General features: G+C 37.8%; 1 protein-coding gene, 1 long non-coding RNA gene and 1 pseudogene across 4 annotated transcripts; all 3 read right to left on the bottom strand.

Annotated features, from left to right (window-relative positions):
- On the bottom strand, positions 3,705-7,638 carry LOC109946591. 3 transcript variants are annotated; one of them, XR_002269714.1, is made up of 7 exons: positions 7,313-7,638; positions 6,828-6,925; positions 6,534-6,729; positions 4,619-4,904; positions 4,362-4,462; positions 4,179-4,250; positions 3,705-4,096 (listed from the first exon to the last, which is right to left on the bottom strand). It is a non-coding gene; the product is annotated as an uncharacterized LOC109946591 (long non-coding RNA). The 3 variants fall into 3 exon arrangements; XR_002269712.1 differs by having other exon boundaries at positions 6,534-6,925; XR_002269713.1 differs by having other exon boundaries at positions 3,705-4,068; positions 6,534-6,925.
- Positions 7,645-11,465, bottom strand: LOC18788388 (annotated as a pseudogene).
- Positions 13,765-15,494, bottom strand: LOC18791446 (putative disease resistance protein RGA3). The gene is made up of 2 exons (XM_020554412.1): positions 15,222-15,494; positions 13,765-15,125 (listed from the first exon to the last, which is right to left on the bottom strand). The coding sequence occupies exons 1-2, from the start codon at positions 15,492-15,494 to the stop codon at positions 14,343-14,345; spliced, it is 1,056 nt and encodes a 351-aa protein (XP_020410001.1). The 3' UTR covers positions 13,765-14,342.

Here is a 17,078-nt window from a genome sequence, read left to right as displayed (position 1 = left end):
AATGACACACTATTTGGAAGATTTGGCAAGTGAGGTGGCGACCCAATGTAATAGTGTTAGATGGGTTTATCACAATGTAATGGATCTAGTTTTAAATGGTAATATGGCATCGTTTGGTGGGTGCCCATGTCGTTGCTTTAAGCAAAGTGGTTTTGGGGATGAGATGCGAGTGAAATTGGAAATTTAGTTAAGTACTTGCTTAGTAATATTTGCTCACATTTTAACTTATTCTTACATTTAATCCTTTTTTGGGAAAACGGTAAATCTCTAACTTACATTTAATCCATTTCAGGCAGTGGGAACCCTAAAATGCAATGTTATTCTGGTTCTTGTTCTTTCTTAGCTCAGTTTAAGAAATTTGTTCAAAAAAAAAAAATCTAGTTCTTTCTTGTCGAACGCAGCACATTAGTTAAATAATATTTGATAAAAAAAATAGTTACCTAGTAAATAAAAAAGTGAAGGCATTTTTTATTATTAGAAATATTTGCTAACAGCTAAGAAGTAATATTATATAGCACTTTGTTTATTTTGTTGTGTTGTACATATTACAAAATTCAGGTAAGAATGAAGAAAATAATAATAATAATATATGACAGCAAACTTAGGGTATGGTGCTCATACAAGCAACCTTCAGTGTGAACAAGCCATGTGGACCACAACCCTTAATGTTGTAGCCTATGAGTTAGAGTCCAAAAGTTGAAAAATAAACAAAAGAGAAGAGCAAGCTTTTGTGGTAAGTTATTTTTTGACGGTGAGATGTTTAAAAGAAAAAATATGCATGAGAAAGAAAGGTCCACAAAATGGGACAAAGCGTGTAGCATCAGTACAGTGACTTTTTAAATCGGGTTTTGTTTATTTATAATAATCCAATCCAAACTTTGCTTTCCTCTCTCCATCCTTTGTATCCGAGTTTTGAGCTCCAGAAAAAGGGCCTATCTTTTCTTTAATTTGCTAAAATACACGAAACCAATTCTTTAAAAAAAATACATAACATTTTTCACAACATATTCTATTGAAATTTGGATTGTTTTGACCTAACCTAAGCAATGATTTAAACATTTTATTTCATTAAATTACTCATTTTTTGTATGATAGTGGTACACGACAAGTTCTTTCATATCATGCTCTCTATTAGTAGAAAAATGATAGAAAAAAAAAACACAATTATCTTATCTTCTAATATCAAGATCCAAGCTTACGTAATTGTGGACAAAAAGTGATTAGCATAGTTAATTTTCTGTTAATAGATTGTTAAGGGTTATTTTTGTATTGAGTCATGTGACAAAGAGCAAGGCTATGACTTAGCATTTTTGAATTAGTTAGCATGTCACCTATATGGTTCGTGTATTTGGGGTTGTTGCCGATTTTAGTAAGGAACTAAGGGTGTGTGACATGTGGCAACTAGTCATACTTTTCTTAGTTTTGTTTTTCATTACCAACTATGATTTAGGAGGATTTACTTCAGTTATTGCTATTGCAGTGCATGATTTTACTATCTATTACTCAGCAATATCCTGCAATTTGTTTATTATTGCAAGATTTGGTTACTAACAAATGTATCAGTAATTTATTTATTTCATGACTGAACTCAATGTGAAAATTATTTATTTACAATATAAAAATGAGAGTTTTTTTTTTTCACTTACACTCCTTCACGGTTTTTATTACTTTTATAATCTATATATATAAAGAAAAAGACAGAGAATGGTGAAACATTCAAAATACCAGAAAATGCCCTTAGTTAATGCAAATATTAAGAATTGAAATTATTAATTAAATGAGAATAATATGGTAAATTCACAATTGTTCATATTAAAAAAATTAAAATTAAAAGAAAATTTAGATAATGGATCCTATTTTTATGGAACACAACTATCAATTATCTTTTTTAATTCTAAAATAAATTTAATTTTTTTAAAAAAAAGCCTCTCGCAGGCGCAGAAGCGCGTGCAGAGAGGCTAGTTATTATTAAAAATGAGTGTGAGTAGACAAAAGAGAAGTAGAAAAATTAGTTAGTAACGAAAAACTAGTGTAATAAGGCTAATGGTGTTTAGAGCACCTCCACTGCTCAACACAAACTCGGGCAACAGCCCCCCAAAGCCCAGGTTAGGCCCTTCAACGCCCAGACTCAAGCCTGAGCAAGTCTTGACTAGGCTCTAACCCGAAGTCACTGATGTCAGCAAGGTGAAATCAAAATTTTTTTGGCTACAAAAATTCCAAATTTTTAAAAAAGAATCCCGAAAAATTCTGAAATTTTTTCCTATAAATACATAACCATTTTATTCACTTTCCACATCAAATCTACATACAACTCTTCTCCTTCCAATTTTTTTACTCTCCACTCATATTTTTTTACTACTTTTCATTTGTTGAGAAAATCTTATATGAAATTTGAATGACACGTGGCAACCGAAAATCTTATTCGAAAATTTAATTCTAAAATTTTATCCGAAAATGTTATCTGAAATTTTAGGTGAGGATTTTATAATAAATAGTGACACGTGTCAACCGAAAATATTATCTGGGAGGCTTATCAAAATGAATGGTTTAAGTATAAAAATAAATAGAAAATAAAGTAAAATGAATAGTGTTTGCCCTTGCCCTTTTTTTACTCTCCACTCATATTTTTCTACTACTTTTCATTTGTTGAGAAAATCTTATATGAAATTTGAATGACACGTGGCAACTGAAAATCTTATCCGAAAATTTAATTCTAAAATTTTATCCGAAAATGTTATCTAAAATTTTAGGTGAGAATTTTATAATAAATAGTGACACGTGGCAACCAAAAATATTATCTGAAAAGCTTATCAAAATTAATGGTTTAAGTATAATAATAAATAGGAAATAAAGTAAAATGAATAATGTTTGCCCTTGCCCTTTTGGGTGGAACAAAAAAGGGCAAGGCTATCAAACCTTGCCTTACCTTTGCCTTGCCCTTATCTTTTGGGGTGGAGGTGCTCTTAGCTTAATGGAAAAGAGTATTGATTTGCATAATAGTATTCTTAGGTTCGAACTCTCATGACACATTGGTAATATGTTTGTGATAAGCACCCTCCTCTTTATAATTTAGACTATCATTTGTCTTTTCGTTGGTTATAAGAAGTTCATTTGCAGTTCAATAAGAATAACTGACCTAATCCTAATTGATTTACCTTGTTGATTTTACTCTGAGATATATTTGTACTGTTTATGATTTGTAAATTTACTGGGGTAAGAATGCTTTACACTGTAATCTCCAATTTCAAAACCTGCTCCTGCAACTGCATCTTATTGGGCTGCTGTCCAACTCCAAATCGAAAGTAGGACAAGTAAAAGTGAAGGTTGCAGTTTTTCTGTGAGTTGTGGGCCGAGTATTTTTTTAATGGCCATTTTACAAAATTTAACCGACTAATTCTTAGTTTCATAGTGAAACTTTCTTTTCAACGTGAACATATAGATAAGATAACAAATAAAATCATGTATGTATAATGTATAAAATCATGTATGTATAATGTATGTAGTGACCCCCTATTTCTCCATTTATAATGTATGTATAAATGGAGATTTTGAAGCAATCTGTATATAAGTTTTATGCCAGGACTATATAAGCTAATAAGTTTGACGTGAGTAATTTTTGTGATTCTTAAAACAACCCAATGCAAGTAAGGAATTTGTCACGTTTAATTTAACTCTCTAGTTTGAGACCACAAACCAAATGCAAGAAAAGTAAATACAAAATGAAACACCATATTTAACGTGGTTCACCCAAAGTTGGCTACATCCACGAGCGATGATATCAATGATAATTCACTTGATCAAAAGAAAAAGAGTACAAAGAGTATGACAAAAAAAAAAACAAATAGATTTTCACCATCAAACTAAATTTATCTCGCTTCTCTCATCCCATTATTCCCTATAGAAATAGAACCCCAAGTAGCAAGCAAGTACATCCAAGGGTCACCCATAAAAGCACTTCGACTTTCTTTCTTCGAAGAAAGAGGACCAGGGCTTGACTAGCCAGGAAAAGTATTCTCTACGAGAAGAGCTTCTCTTAGAAGTTGATGGAAAACACTTTTCCTCATTAAACTGCACCACAACAACAAACAAGTTGACCCTGTGATGCAAAACTCATAAGAATATAACTCAAGATTTGATGATGAGTGCCGAGAAAACAAATTAAAGGGATAGTAGCTTACCATTTTGTCCAAAGCAATAAGTTCTAGACCACAGGCACATCGCATGCATGAGTTTCTTTTTCAATCTCGACTCTGCAAGGCATGGTCAATATAACACCAAGACCAACTTAGCAAGAAATGTTCAAAATAACCTTCCAACTTTTCAAATGGTGGTAAAAGGCTTATAATTGAAGATTCCTTTACCTGAGTCTTGCAATAGCATAGGTAAATGACATGCTATCAAATAAGACTAGGAGCAGAGGCCTTTGTTCTCTGTGATATGCAACCATGCAAGAGTCCATGACCTTAATTACAGAAACAAGAAAAAGGAAAATAGATCATCAACACCTTCCAGAAATAGTAATTTCCTTACACTACATGTATAAATTATGATTGTTAGTTTTAGGGTACACTAAGATATGTAAGTAAAAAAATCACTTCACCATCAACAAATGATATACCATTTATATGGCTGAAACCTGCATTATGAACCACACGTTGTACACCTCAGATGGGTAAGAGATGTAAGGTTACCCCAACAACTCTGGAAGAGCCTCCACGCTCTCGAAATCCTGCATACACAAATCTTGTAGACAAGCGCAGTGTTGAAATTGTTGTTGAGGTAGAAACTTGAGCTTTGGCTACCCTGTGATCTTCAGCCATAACAAGCAAAGAACTAGCTCATACAAGATTACTATCACTGGCAGCCAACACATAATGGTCTGTATCAATATTCTCTCATGATTCCTGCAAACACAATATTTCATCCTTATCAGTTTGTGCTTGCCATGACACATCGTGGTTGATCTGTAAGACAAATTATTGTCTTAACCACGAAATTGTGGTCTTCTAATCATGTAGGGATTCTAGAGTTTTGCATGTTTAGAGATATACTCAAACTAATCAGATTATCCTTGTATAAAAGCTATCCTAACTGAAATACAAGAGACAATGGAATTCCTAATTCTATATGGATTGAACAACCTAATCCTAATGCAACTAGGAACACTTGACAGCTCCTTGATGGGCAAGGCTGTCAAGTGATGCATATATATAGATGGTCCCTTCTCTAGCAACAATACGCAGAAACACACAGCTCTCACCCCATCTAGAGAATTAGCGCTAAAGTGTTGCATAGAGAAGAAGATCTTCTACAGCCAAAGATGTCAGAACAAGGTTAGTGTTGAGATATAAAAACCTGGTATGGAGTTACATGTGGTATCAGAGCTCTAGGCTTTTGTTTCTTAATCTAATCTATGTTTTGTAAGAATCTGCATAAAGTTTTTTGCTGCTCTAATTACAGTCACATGATTTTTTCATTATTCTGCACATCTTATTTGTTTCAAGTATGATCAAGAGCATAAAGTTTCTGCTCGATCATACTGCAAAAGGCTTTTTGATCAAGTTTTGAGATTTACTACACAGACTGAGTAAGCCACAGCTGCTCAGTTTGTATGAGAAATCTTGAAACGTAAGTTTGATCAAAAATTTGCATCAGTATAAGTAGCCTTCTGTATTTTTCTCCATCCACAGATGGGAATCTTATAGATTGATAACGATACTGATGGAACAATCTGAGCAACAGACTGCATAAACTAGCAGTTCTCTCTACATCCACAGATGTGAGACTTCTTGCGCAGGAAGTTTATACAGTTTGCTGGTTGGGATTTTGGAATATGGCTTTTTAAACCCACAGGTATAAACTGACATATTTGAGTAAAGTTTTGGGGACAGTTTTACTTATCTGATTTTATATAAAAAATCTTTACAGTGAACCACAACACCATCGAAACTCTCACTGGATCAAATTACCAGAAATGGAAGCAGGATCTGGAAATATCTCTTGGTTTTCTGGATTATGACTTTGTTTTAAAAGAGGATCCTCCTCAAGAGCCTGCTGCAGATGCCTCTGCAAAAACTAAAACTAAGTTTGCTAAATGGAATAAAGCAAATAAGATGGCAATACTAATTATGCAGAGGGCTATGGTATCATCAGTCAAAGGTAGCATTCCAAAATCAGAAACTGCTAAGAAATACTATGAGGCAATTGCACAAAGGTTTAAAGAATCTGAAAAAGCAGTCAAGAGCACCTTGCTGAACAGGTTGATAGACATGAAGTATGATGGACAAGGCTGTGTGAGGGCTCATATTCTGAATATGATTGACATAGGAACCAAATTGCAGGAACTAGAGATGACAGTTGATGAGGACATGATGGTGCATTTTGCCTTAAACTCATTGCCAAAGGATTTCAAGTCTCTTAGAGAAACCTACATTGCTCAGAAAGAATGCTGGACATTGAATGATTTGATTACCATCTGGTATGGAGTTACATGATCAGCTTCACAAATCCATCTGATGGACACCTTGTCCTACCTCGTCGTGCAAGGATCTATAGCAAATACATCCCCACGATGGACAAGTGCAGTGTTGAAATTGTTGTTAAGGCAGAGACTTGAGCTTTGGCTACCCTGTGATCTTCAGCCATAACAAGCAAAGAACTAGCTCATACAAGATTACTATCACTGGCAGCCAACACATAATGGTCTGTATCAATATTCTCTCATGATTCCTGCAAACACAATATTTCATCCTTATCAGTTTGTGCTTGCCATGACACATCGTGGTTGATCAGCTTCACAAATCCATCTGATGGACACCTTCACCTACCTCATGCAAGGATCTATAGCAAATACATCCCCATCCCCTCTGGAAAAGAATTAAGTGGTGAGAATGAGGCAGATGAAAAATGCTGATCAAAACCTGACCTGAAAAATTATAAAAAGTTGAAATGACTACTCATGAACCTATTACTGAAACTGATATGTAAAATAAACTCATATTCATGTAAGCGCATCAAACTTAAGTGCATTGAGAATGAACATGGGTTAGTATCTACTTAATGATAGTATATCATGTGTATATAATCTGTATCGAAACAGAAGGAATATCATCTATATATATATATATATATAAAGCAAAAGTGTGAATACTTTTCTCATATATAAACAGAAGGAATATCATCTAGTAAGCGATGTTATGATTAGATGGGAATGTATGATATGATTATTAGGGTAATTCTTTCTTTTTCTGCATTGATCTCCAAAGAAATGAGTAAATAACGATGCAGAGGAAAGGGAACTGAAGTGAAGTACCTGGACTAAGTTTGCACCTAACGCGCATTATTTGTTCTTCCAATTGCGTAAGATCCTTCTCCAAACCAACAACGTATATAGGAAGATATGGAAATCATTAAGCAGAGCTCTGAAAATCTGATGAGAGAAGAAGAGTAGACTCACTTTGTGCCTCCAACTGTCTAGTTTGTGAAGGGGTTGCATCATCATCACTAAAAAGATTCCGATAATTCGCATCCGTCAACTAATTAAAAATGTGTTTGGTCAATAATACTGAAGAAAAGAAGGGGGATTCTTCAATAAGTATTTTATGTTAGAGAATTGGTTGCATATTTCTAATCTTCATATTAAATCTACCCACACATCTAATGAATGCAATCTGAGATTGGAAATATGCTCTAAGTTCACTCCCTTCTGACCCAGCCATCTGAGACCAGACTCAATGAGTTGAGAGTAGCCGCTCTTGAGGGCGGATCTGCCCCCTAGACGGGGACATGCATCAATCCCTAGCTCTTGTAGTTCAGTGAGGCGTTGCATTGTTGAATATTTGGATTTCAAAGGGAGCAAGAAATGTACTGAGAGAGAGAGAGAGCAGAGTGCCTTAGATTGTTCTAACAGAATGCTTACTCTGCATGAACATTACAGCAGAGCTTATATTCCTTCATGACTATATCATGTTCTCTTACATCAGTAGATTCAAATCTAACGGTTTGTAATAGTAAGCCAATGTGAATATGACACATGGCAATACACAGCTATCCTAACAGCTGGGAATTCAAAACAGACTCAAGCATTGCACCTGGCATATAAGCACAAGGCACTCAGCTAATACAAAGATTAGAACAGATTAAATATAAACTGACTTAGAACTTACTAACTAATCTGAAATTAGCTAGACAGTTTACATTTTAACATGCATAACTTCAACGGCGGGAAGAGACACCAGATTCTTACACAGACTGATACTCAGGGTGTTAAGAGATGTAAGGTTACCCAACCGCTCTGGAAGAGCCTCCACGCTGTCGAAAGACTCTATGTACAAATCTTGTAGACAAGCGACGTGTTGAATTTGTTGTTGAGGCAGAGATTTGAGCTTAGGCCACCCTGTGATCGCTAGAGTTTGGATTTGTGATGGAAGCTCAAAATCAGGGAAACAATCGAGCTCCTCCGAAAACGCACCCATACTTATAGATGTTAAACTCGTCAGAGAGCGTAGCCCCTCAATTCGCAAATATTTTAAATTGTGTCATGACTCGATTGTCAAGTTCTGAAGAGATTTGCAGGATGGTAGCCCACTGGGTAGACTTGTCAATCCATCACAACCCCTAATACTCAAGTCACGGAGGGATGTGAGGTTGTCTAAATTGGGAATAGCCTCTAGATTAGGGCATCTCTGAATACTCAACTCCTGAAGGGAGGTGCAATATTCTAACCTGGTCGGCAAGCTTGATAATTTCTCACAATCCTCAATCTTCAATTTGCGGAGACATTTCATGCCCTTGCCCTTGCCCGGGGTAATTGGAATGAACTCGAGACTAGAGCAACTCCTTATAGCCAAGTCCTCGAGAAGAGGGAGTGTGGGAGAATCAGAGTCAGATTGTGAAAGTGGAATGGATGTTAGATTGGAGCACCTATCTATACTCAACCTACGAAGAGAGGTGCAATATTCCAACCCACTTGGCCAGCTTGATAATGCCTGACAATAGTCAATCAACAATTCACGAAGCCCAACCACTCTGTGTAAAGAAGGCATATACATGAGATTCTTACACCTCCGAATACTCAGGTGGGTAAGAGATGCAAGGTTACCCAACCACTCTGGAAGAGCCTCCACACCATCAAAAGATTCAATCTTCAAAGACGTTAGAGAAGTAGTCAAGTGTTGAATTTGTTGTAGAGGCAGAGACTTGAGCTTAGGCCACCCTGTGATCTCTAGAGTTTGGAGTTGTGATGGAAGCTCAAAATCAGGGAAAGAATCGAGCTCCTTCGAAAACCAACCCATTTTCATAGATTCTAAACGCGTAAGATATCGTAGCCCCTCCAATGACAAATATTTTAATTTCATACAATGAAATATATGTAAAGAGGAAAGAGACTGCAACCTGGATACATCGAGTTCTGGCAGAGATATCAAATTGTGGCATGACTCGATTCTCAACTTCTTAAGAGATGTGCAGGATGGTAGCCCACTCGGTAGACTTGTCAATCCATTTCCAACTCCTGAAGAGAGATGCAATGTTCTAAGCTAATCGGCAAGCTTGATAATTTCCGACAAAACCGAATCTCCAATTTGCGGAGACATGGCATGCCCTTGGCCTGGGTAATTGGAATGGACTCGAGACTAGGGCAGCCCCTTATAATCAAGTCCTCAAGGCAGGGAAACACCGCTACTTTCTCATCTGTTGGCAGTTCCTCCCATTTAATTAGAGCTTGGCAAGATCTAATAGTTAAGCTTTTCAATGCTGGAAACAAGGTCTCTTTCTTCTTCGTACTCGTAGCGCACCGTTCACATGGTTATAACCATAAAACTCAACTCCCACGCATTTAAGCTTATGCATACCTTCCAAATGAACAAGCCTAAGATTTGGTAAATGGCCAAGTGATGGGACTTGTTTGCATTCTTCCCAATTTTCTAACCGAATCTCTGTCAAATTGAGTGGCAACGAACCATTCATCATCCATGATGCTAATTTAGAACCCATGAATTTGTCAATCGTTAAGATTTCCAACTCAGAGTTGGGTCGGAGGCCTTCTAGTACATCAATGTCTGTGTCGTTTCTTTCCCGGTCATTCTCCCCCCATTCTAATGTCAACCTTCGTAGATTTGCTTTCCCAACTAAATTTGATGCCCCTGCTTGGACTCCGTCCCTCGCATCTTCCAAACCTCTAATAATTAGTTCACCTTTTAATTGGTTTAAGCCCCCCAGCTCGTCAATTCCACGATTACTTTCCTTGTCCAAAGTAAACCAAGGAGATATTGTTTGCAGATGTTCCAATCGTCCCATCCCAAATGGAACTGGCATATCATAATCAAAATAAACATGCCTCAAGTTTATCAAATTTTCCATTTCCTTTGGAAACGTTTTAAGATTCCATGTATCCTCCATTCTTAACGTTTGTAGGTTATAAAGCTTGCCAATGGACTTAGGGAGTTGTTTGATTTTTGTTCGAGAAACGTTCAAATACCTCAAATGTATCAAGACGCCAATTGAACTTGGCAGCTCCTCAATATCAGCCCGGTACAAATTTAAAACACGCAAAGCCTTAAAGCTTATAAGTAATGTATTAATACTAAGGGCTTGATCACCATTCACAAACAGTGACCGCCGTTTCTCAACATTTCTTTCGGAAGTTTTGGAACGATCCCATGCCACGTGTTGATTCTCAAGTTTATCTTCCATTTCAGATCTTGATACAACCTCAGCAAGATCATGTACAAGATCGTGCATCTTGCAATAGATAATCGTACCAAAGTCATCCCTTATAACATCTTGAAAGAGGGAGTTTTGCAACAGAATCGTAAAATATTCATCACCTATATCCTCCATATCTTTGTTAGGAGAAGAACAGAGAAATCCTTGAGCCATCCATTGCTGGATCAAGTCTTCCCTTTCCATTTCAAAATCTTTCTTGAACTTTGAGCAATATGCAAAACACAACTTCAAAGAAGGTGATTTTAAATGATCAAAACTCAACTTCAAAACCGACATAATTCTTTCATCTCCTTTTGGTAATTCCCATATCTTACTTTTTTGAATTTCCAACCAGTCATCGATACTATTTTAAGGACCCGCCCCGAATTTTCTCAAAATCCGAGATGAACCCTTTGGAATTCCTGACATCACCCCGATGCCAGGCCCACTTACTAAAAATCGAGACTTCCTGCAGAAATTTCGGCAGAGTCTCCCCTATAAATTGGACATTTCCCAAAATTTCAACCTGCATGAAAACGCATTTAATATTCCCAGCTGGCAGCATGCACAATATAATTTCATGCAAATTCTCATAAATGGCCTTCGGCCTTCAAAAAATTCTCAAACAACTACCAAACAATTCAATTACAATTTATGACTAATATCTAGTCTGCGGCTGCGCCTAATAACCTTAGGCTGCCTACGTACCCTCCTTGAGAGATCAAGCCACAGATCAGCCACACGTAGTCTCGTAAACCCATCACACTGGCGATACGTATTTCAGTTCTTGTATTTCATATAATCTCCCCATACGCCGGTACAACCAACGCCACGTATGGGGCCTGTCAACACGTCGGATAACTTACGCCACGTGCGACCATGCCATACTATCATAATATCTCCCCATACGCCGGTACAACCAACGCCACGTATGGGGTCTGTCTCAACGCCGGATAACCTACGCCACGCGAGACCTGCACATCATATCACATAACTCCCCATACGCCGGTACAACCAACGCCACGTATGGGGCCTGTCCCAACGCCGGATAACCTACGCCACGCGGGACCTCAACATCATATCACAACTCTCCCCATACGCCGGTACAACCAACGCCACGTATGAGGTCTGTTGACACGCCGGATAACCTACGCCACGTGCGACCTGAACATCATATTACATAGCTCTCCATACGCCGGTACAACCAACGCCACGTATGGGGCCTGTCCCAACGCCGGATAACCTACGCCACGCGGGACCTAACTTTTACTTGGTGGTACTTGTAGTGAATCCAACATCCGAGGAGGTACCTAAAGTAGTGCGTATAGCACTCCAAACTAACACTCTAGACTCTGTTGTACCCTTGTACAACCATATATAATTATAGTTATATAAATTAATTCTTATATTGTGTAACCCTCCACAATCATCTAGTACCCGATAATCCCCCTAGAAAGGTGAGATTACTCCGGGAGACTCATGGTCAACCAAGGGTCAAACTACTCTAACCCTGGTCAACCGGACCTGCGGAACCCACGACCTCCAATTTCCGATCCGGAAGTCCCTATGGGTTCTACCAGGTATAGGACACTTGTCCTGCGAGTTTGGTTCAGATCGGACGGTCGGATTGTTCACAATCGCACGATCTGACAATTAATATAAAATATAAACTTTAAAATTATTATTCGGAACATCCGGGGCTCCGATTCACGATCCGTGAATTCCTACACGATCCTATAAATACCTAGATTAACATATATTAAATTTGGGACCATCCGAAGGTCCCAACCTATCGAACCCGGATAACGCATAATATGCGATATTCCGTTCGATAGTCAAACGACGTCTGAATTGAGATCCGCGAAATCCTACGCACTCGTGACAACCTAAGGATCTCATCGGAACATAGTGCTATTTTTCTACAGTGCCCACGCGCCGCCGCACGCGCCGGCAGCGCGTGGGTGCCCAAAGCGATAACGCTTCACCGGAAAATCTCAAAACCACAGCTCCAAACTCCTACCCTAGGTATAACACCCTATTTGGAGCCACTTTTGTTCTTGGACCTACCCCAAAAAGTGGCCGGAAATGGCCGATCACGGCGGCCGAAGTTTCGGCCGATTTTCAATTCGAAAATTGAGTGATCTAGAGATCGAATCGATCAAAACCCAACCAAAAGGCAGCTAGAGCATGAAAAATAGGTGAGAAACCATACCTTGCTCGTCGGATTTGGTGGCCGGAGGAGGGAGATCGACGGCGGCGAAGATCAGACGACGCCGGCCGCTTCTCCTCCATTTTCCGGCGAAACCGCGGCGGCTGGAGGCGGGAGACGGCTGGGGCTGGAAGAGGACGACGCCCCTGTCATTTTGGTACCGGCCCCGTCCACAGCCGTGGCCGGTGGCCGGAGGTGCGAGGAGAGAGAGAGGGAGAGCTGACGGGAGAGAGAGAGAGAGAGAGAGAGAGAGAGAGAGAGAGAGAGAGAGAGAGAGAGAGAGAGAGAGAGAGAGAGAGAGAGAGAGAGAGAAATCTGAGTTTTTATAAAAAATCCCATTTTGAAATATTTACGATTGTGCCACTGGGTTTCTTTTGACCATATCTCTCTCGTTACAACTCCGATTCGAGCCCACTACGTGTCTATGAACTCGTCTCGGTACGACCTATCCAAAAATACAAGTCACAGTCCCAAACTCTCTCCGGTTAAAAATATGACTAAAATACCCTTAAATAATTAAATAATTAAATAAGGGTAAAATTTGGGAAAATTTGGGGTCGGGTGTTACAACTATCTTTAGAACGCATCATACTTCCCAAAACCTGTTGGTACATTAATTAGTGTTATATATTAAATATTAACTAGGTGACTTGCCTGAGAATTTTTGTTTTCAAATAATTACTGCATTGTTATATATTAAACAATGAGTAAATTTGATGTGTTTCCAAATTTGAGTGTGTGAGAATTTTTGTTTTTGTTTTCAAATTGATTAGGATTAGGTAGTTATTTTTGAGAAAAATATTGTGTTTTAAAACTAAAGCTTCCTTATTTTTGCTCACAACTTTAATTTAAGGTGTACCCTCATCACCCTTCTCACCACTTGACACATGTTTATTGACATAATCATAGTTAACTATTTATTTTATATTTATGGAATTATGGTTATGTCCATGGACACGTGTCAAGTGTTAAGAATAATGGTGATGGTACACCTTGGGTTAAAGTTTCAAATGTTTCATTGTTAATGTTTGAAATTATTTTTCAAAGAGAAAGAACACGTTTTGCTCTTTATAGGTCTTGATCCTTGTGTTTTAGGTACATTACCTACAATTTTCTTAGGACATACTGGGAAAATTGTTGAACTTCACTATGTAAATTTGAAAAAACACAATTATATATTTCTACTCACCATTATTCCCAAAATACTCTTTAATTATTCTAAATGATAAAATCAATAATTCAATACTAATGGACAATTTGTCATTCAATTCAATTTTGGGGTTTTAGTTAGAATAATAAATAAAAAAGTGAGCTTTTGTATAGACTATTTTAGTTGCAAGGGGCTATATCTGAATATCTTGTATGTAATTATCTTAATACGTTTAGTACTTAAGTTATAACAAATAAAGAAATGCAGGCAGAAGAAACTTCAAATTGATATATCATTACGTACCTTTGCCGTTAACGGTATACCAGCACACTTTCTTGCAATCTCCCTTCCAATTGTTTCTATATCCTTTGCAATAGGAGCACTACCAACTGGAAATGCTCTTTTCTTCAGTATGACCCAACAATCATCAACGGATAGACTTCCCAAAACACACTTTGGAAGTCTTACTTCCGTGATCGATGAGACAGTGGCACTACGGGTAGTGACAATAACGACGCTTCCCCGGGCACTATGAAGTTTTGACAAACAAGTCATCAAATTGCTCCATTTTTGAGGATCTTCGTTCCAGACGTCATCAAGCACGAGAAAATATCTCCTCTCTTTCAATTCTTCTACTAGGTTTTTAAGCAATGCATCTTGGCGTTGTATCCCAACCTTTGTTGGGTTAAGACATTCTAATATCCAACTTAATATCGAATTAACCTCAAAAGTGTTAGATACACACACCCATATTTTTTTATGAAAATGCCTACCAATAGAATCATCATTGAAAACTGACTTAGCCAAAGTTGTCTTCCCCAGGCCTGCCATTCCTACAATGGGCATTACTGAAAGATTTTCTTGATCCAAGTTGGAGTTGGTCAAGATTTTAATTATCTTTGACAGATCCTCCTTCCTTCCAACCACGATTTCATCTTCATCAAAGAATGAGTTGGTTTCTCTATCCCCTGCAATTGCTTGAGGGGTTGCATCTATTTTCTTGGAAACTAGCCCAATGAAAGATGCCTCAGATTTGAGATCCACCAAAGAGGCGTTGATGTTCTAGATTTTATGTGCCATATTTTGACGAAACAAATGGGGATTGGAGCTTGAAATGAAGTTGAGTAACTTTTTCCTCTTTTGGTTTGACAGTTCTACTGGACTCCGGAGATATTCATAGTTGATTTCATCCAAGACATTGTCAGCATCATCAGCTATGTCCTTCAGTTTCCTCACCCACTCCTCCACTGCCTTGCCCCGTTGCTGTGGCTGGTGGGCAACATCGCCTAAGAAATCTTGAATCGCGAGTAACGATTGACGAAGCTTTGTTAGTTCCTTTTTGAATCCCCGGAACAGACTTATTTCTTGAGCAGCAAGTGAAGCCAGCTTGTTCAGTATTCCCTCGACAGGAAAAGTATAGAGAACTTCCATACTCGACCGAGACTAGAGGAGAGAGCGCAGGGAATGGAAAGATAGCTTAGGAAACCAGATGATTGAAGACGCACGCAGTGTTTCAATGTTTCTCTCTGTTACACGATACTATCAATTGCTTATATAGAGTTGTAAATGTAAATCTACTACTTTTTTTTAGAGCGTCATAACCGATTACTTATGTCAGTTTTGATTAAAGGCAGCATCATATTTCTTAGGTCGGCAGCGTCATATTATTTTAGAGGGGGAGGTTTGCAAAATAAAAAAGATTTAAAAAAACTCACTTAATTACTTACCAGGGCAACTTTCTGCACAGTTGAAAATTGCAATTTGCATTTAATAATTTGCAATTTTCAATTATGCAGGAAGGTGCCTGGTAAGTATAATTAAGTCAGTTTGTTTAATCTGTATTATTTGGATTAAGCCAGTAGTTAGCCAGGAAGGTGCCTGGTAATGTTGACTTATATATATAAATTATTAACTTTTAACCTATTCGATAATAATTGAGGACATGTTGATCCAGTCACACATGATTTCTGTATTGCAATTTGCATTTAATAATTGAAATTATGCAACGGTGTATGCATGACACATTGTTAAGTTATGCAGTCATTGTATAATCCATTTTTGTGTCTAGAATCAAAATGGATTAAGAATTGTTATTTAAAGACAAAGTAGGTGGTGGAATACTTAATCAATTACTATAGCACTCAAAGAACAAGAAGTAGATTAGACAACAAGGGTTGGTTGAGTTGGTAAAGATCGTTCTCTTCGCTAGCAAAGCTTAAGTTCGAGTCCCGCTATCGATAATTTCTCTTGGTGAGTCGTAATTTGTAAAAACTAAAAAAAGAGCTAAGATTCCCTCTGTAAGTCCTCAAAAAAGGTCTTGATATAGCTTAACCCTGAATGGAGTAGCCTCTCCTCCCTCTAAACTTTTTTTCAAAAAAAAGAAAAAGAAACGACAAGTAGATTGAAGATCTACGCAAAGTGTTTTGATCTCCTCTATATTGAATTTTTAAACGTAGAGGACAAAAACAGATGTATATATGATGGCCACTAGTTTTAAAGAATCTGGAAATAATTAAGAATATGTTTCTAGAGGGGAGAGTTGCAAATAAAACAAATTAAACAATGACTTAGGCCCCATTTGGGATTGCTTTTTTTCGCCAAAAATCTGCTTCACTTTAAAGTTAAGCAGTTTAAAGTGTTTGGTAAAAATAAAATATCCCGATTATTTTAAAAGCAATGGCCTTTTGACAGCAACTTTTAAAAGCAGGCTCTGAGTTGCTTTTCAAAGATACTTTCAAAAGAAGCAGAGATGAACTTTTAATGAATTTTTTTAATTCCCAAAATACCATCATTCATTTTAAAAAATAACACCACCTCCACTTCCACATTCAACTCCACCACTTGTACCACCACATTCACTACCTCCACAACCACCGCCACCGCCACCACCACCACCACCACCACCACCACCACCACATCCTTCTCCTCCTCATCCTTCGCCACCACCACCACCACCTCCTCCACCACCTTCACCACCTTCACCACCTCCACCTCCACCTCAACCACCACCTCATC

This window comes from Prunus persica, chromosome G1, assembly GCF_000346465.2.
Source record: "Prunus persica cultivar Lovell chromosome G1, Prunus_persica_NCBIv2, whole genome shotgun sequence".
In the NCBI taxonomy this organism is placed as follows: domain Eukaryota; kingdom Viridiplantae; phylum Streptophyta; class Magnoliopsida; order Rosales; family Rosaceae; genus Prunus; species Prunus persica.
Note: the sequence above shows the minus strand (reverse complement) of the source record. Positions and strands in the feature narration are given on the sequence as shown.

Bases quoted from the DNA above. Each gene is read 5' to 3' on its own strand.
- LOC18791446 (XM_020554412.1), bottom strand. From the start codon at position 15,494: ATGGAAGTTCTCTATACTTTTCCTGTCGAGGGAATACTGAACAAGCTG. The intron at 15,126-15,221 runs GTAGAACTGTCA...CATAAAATCTAG, and splicing joins ATGAATATCTCCGGAGTCCA to AACATCAACGCCTCTTTGGT.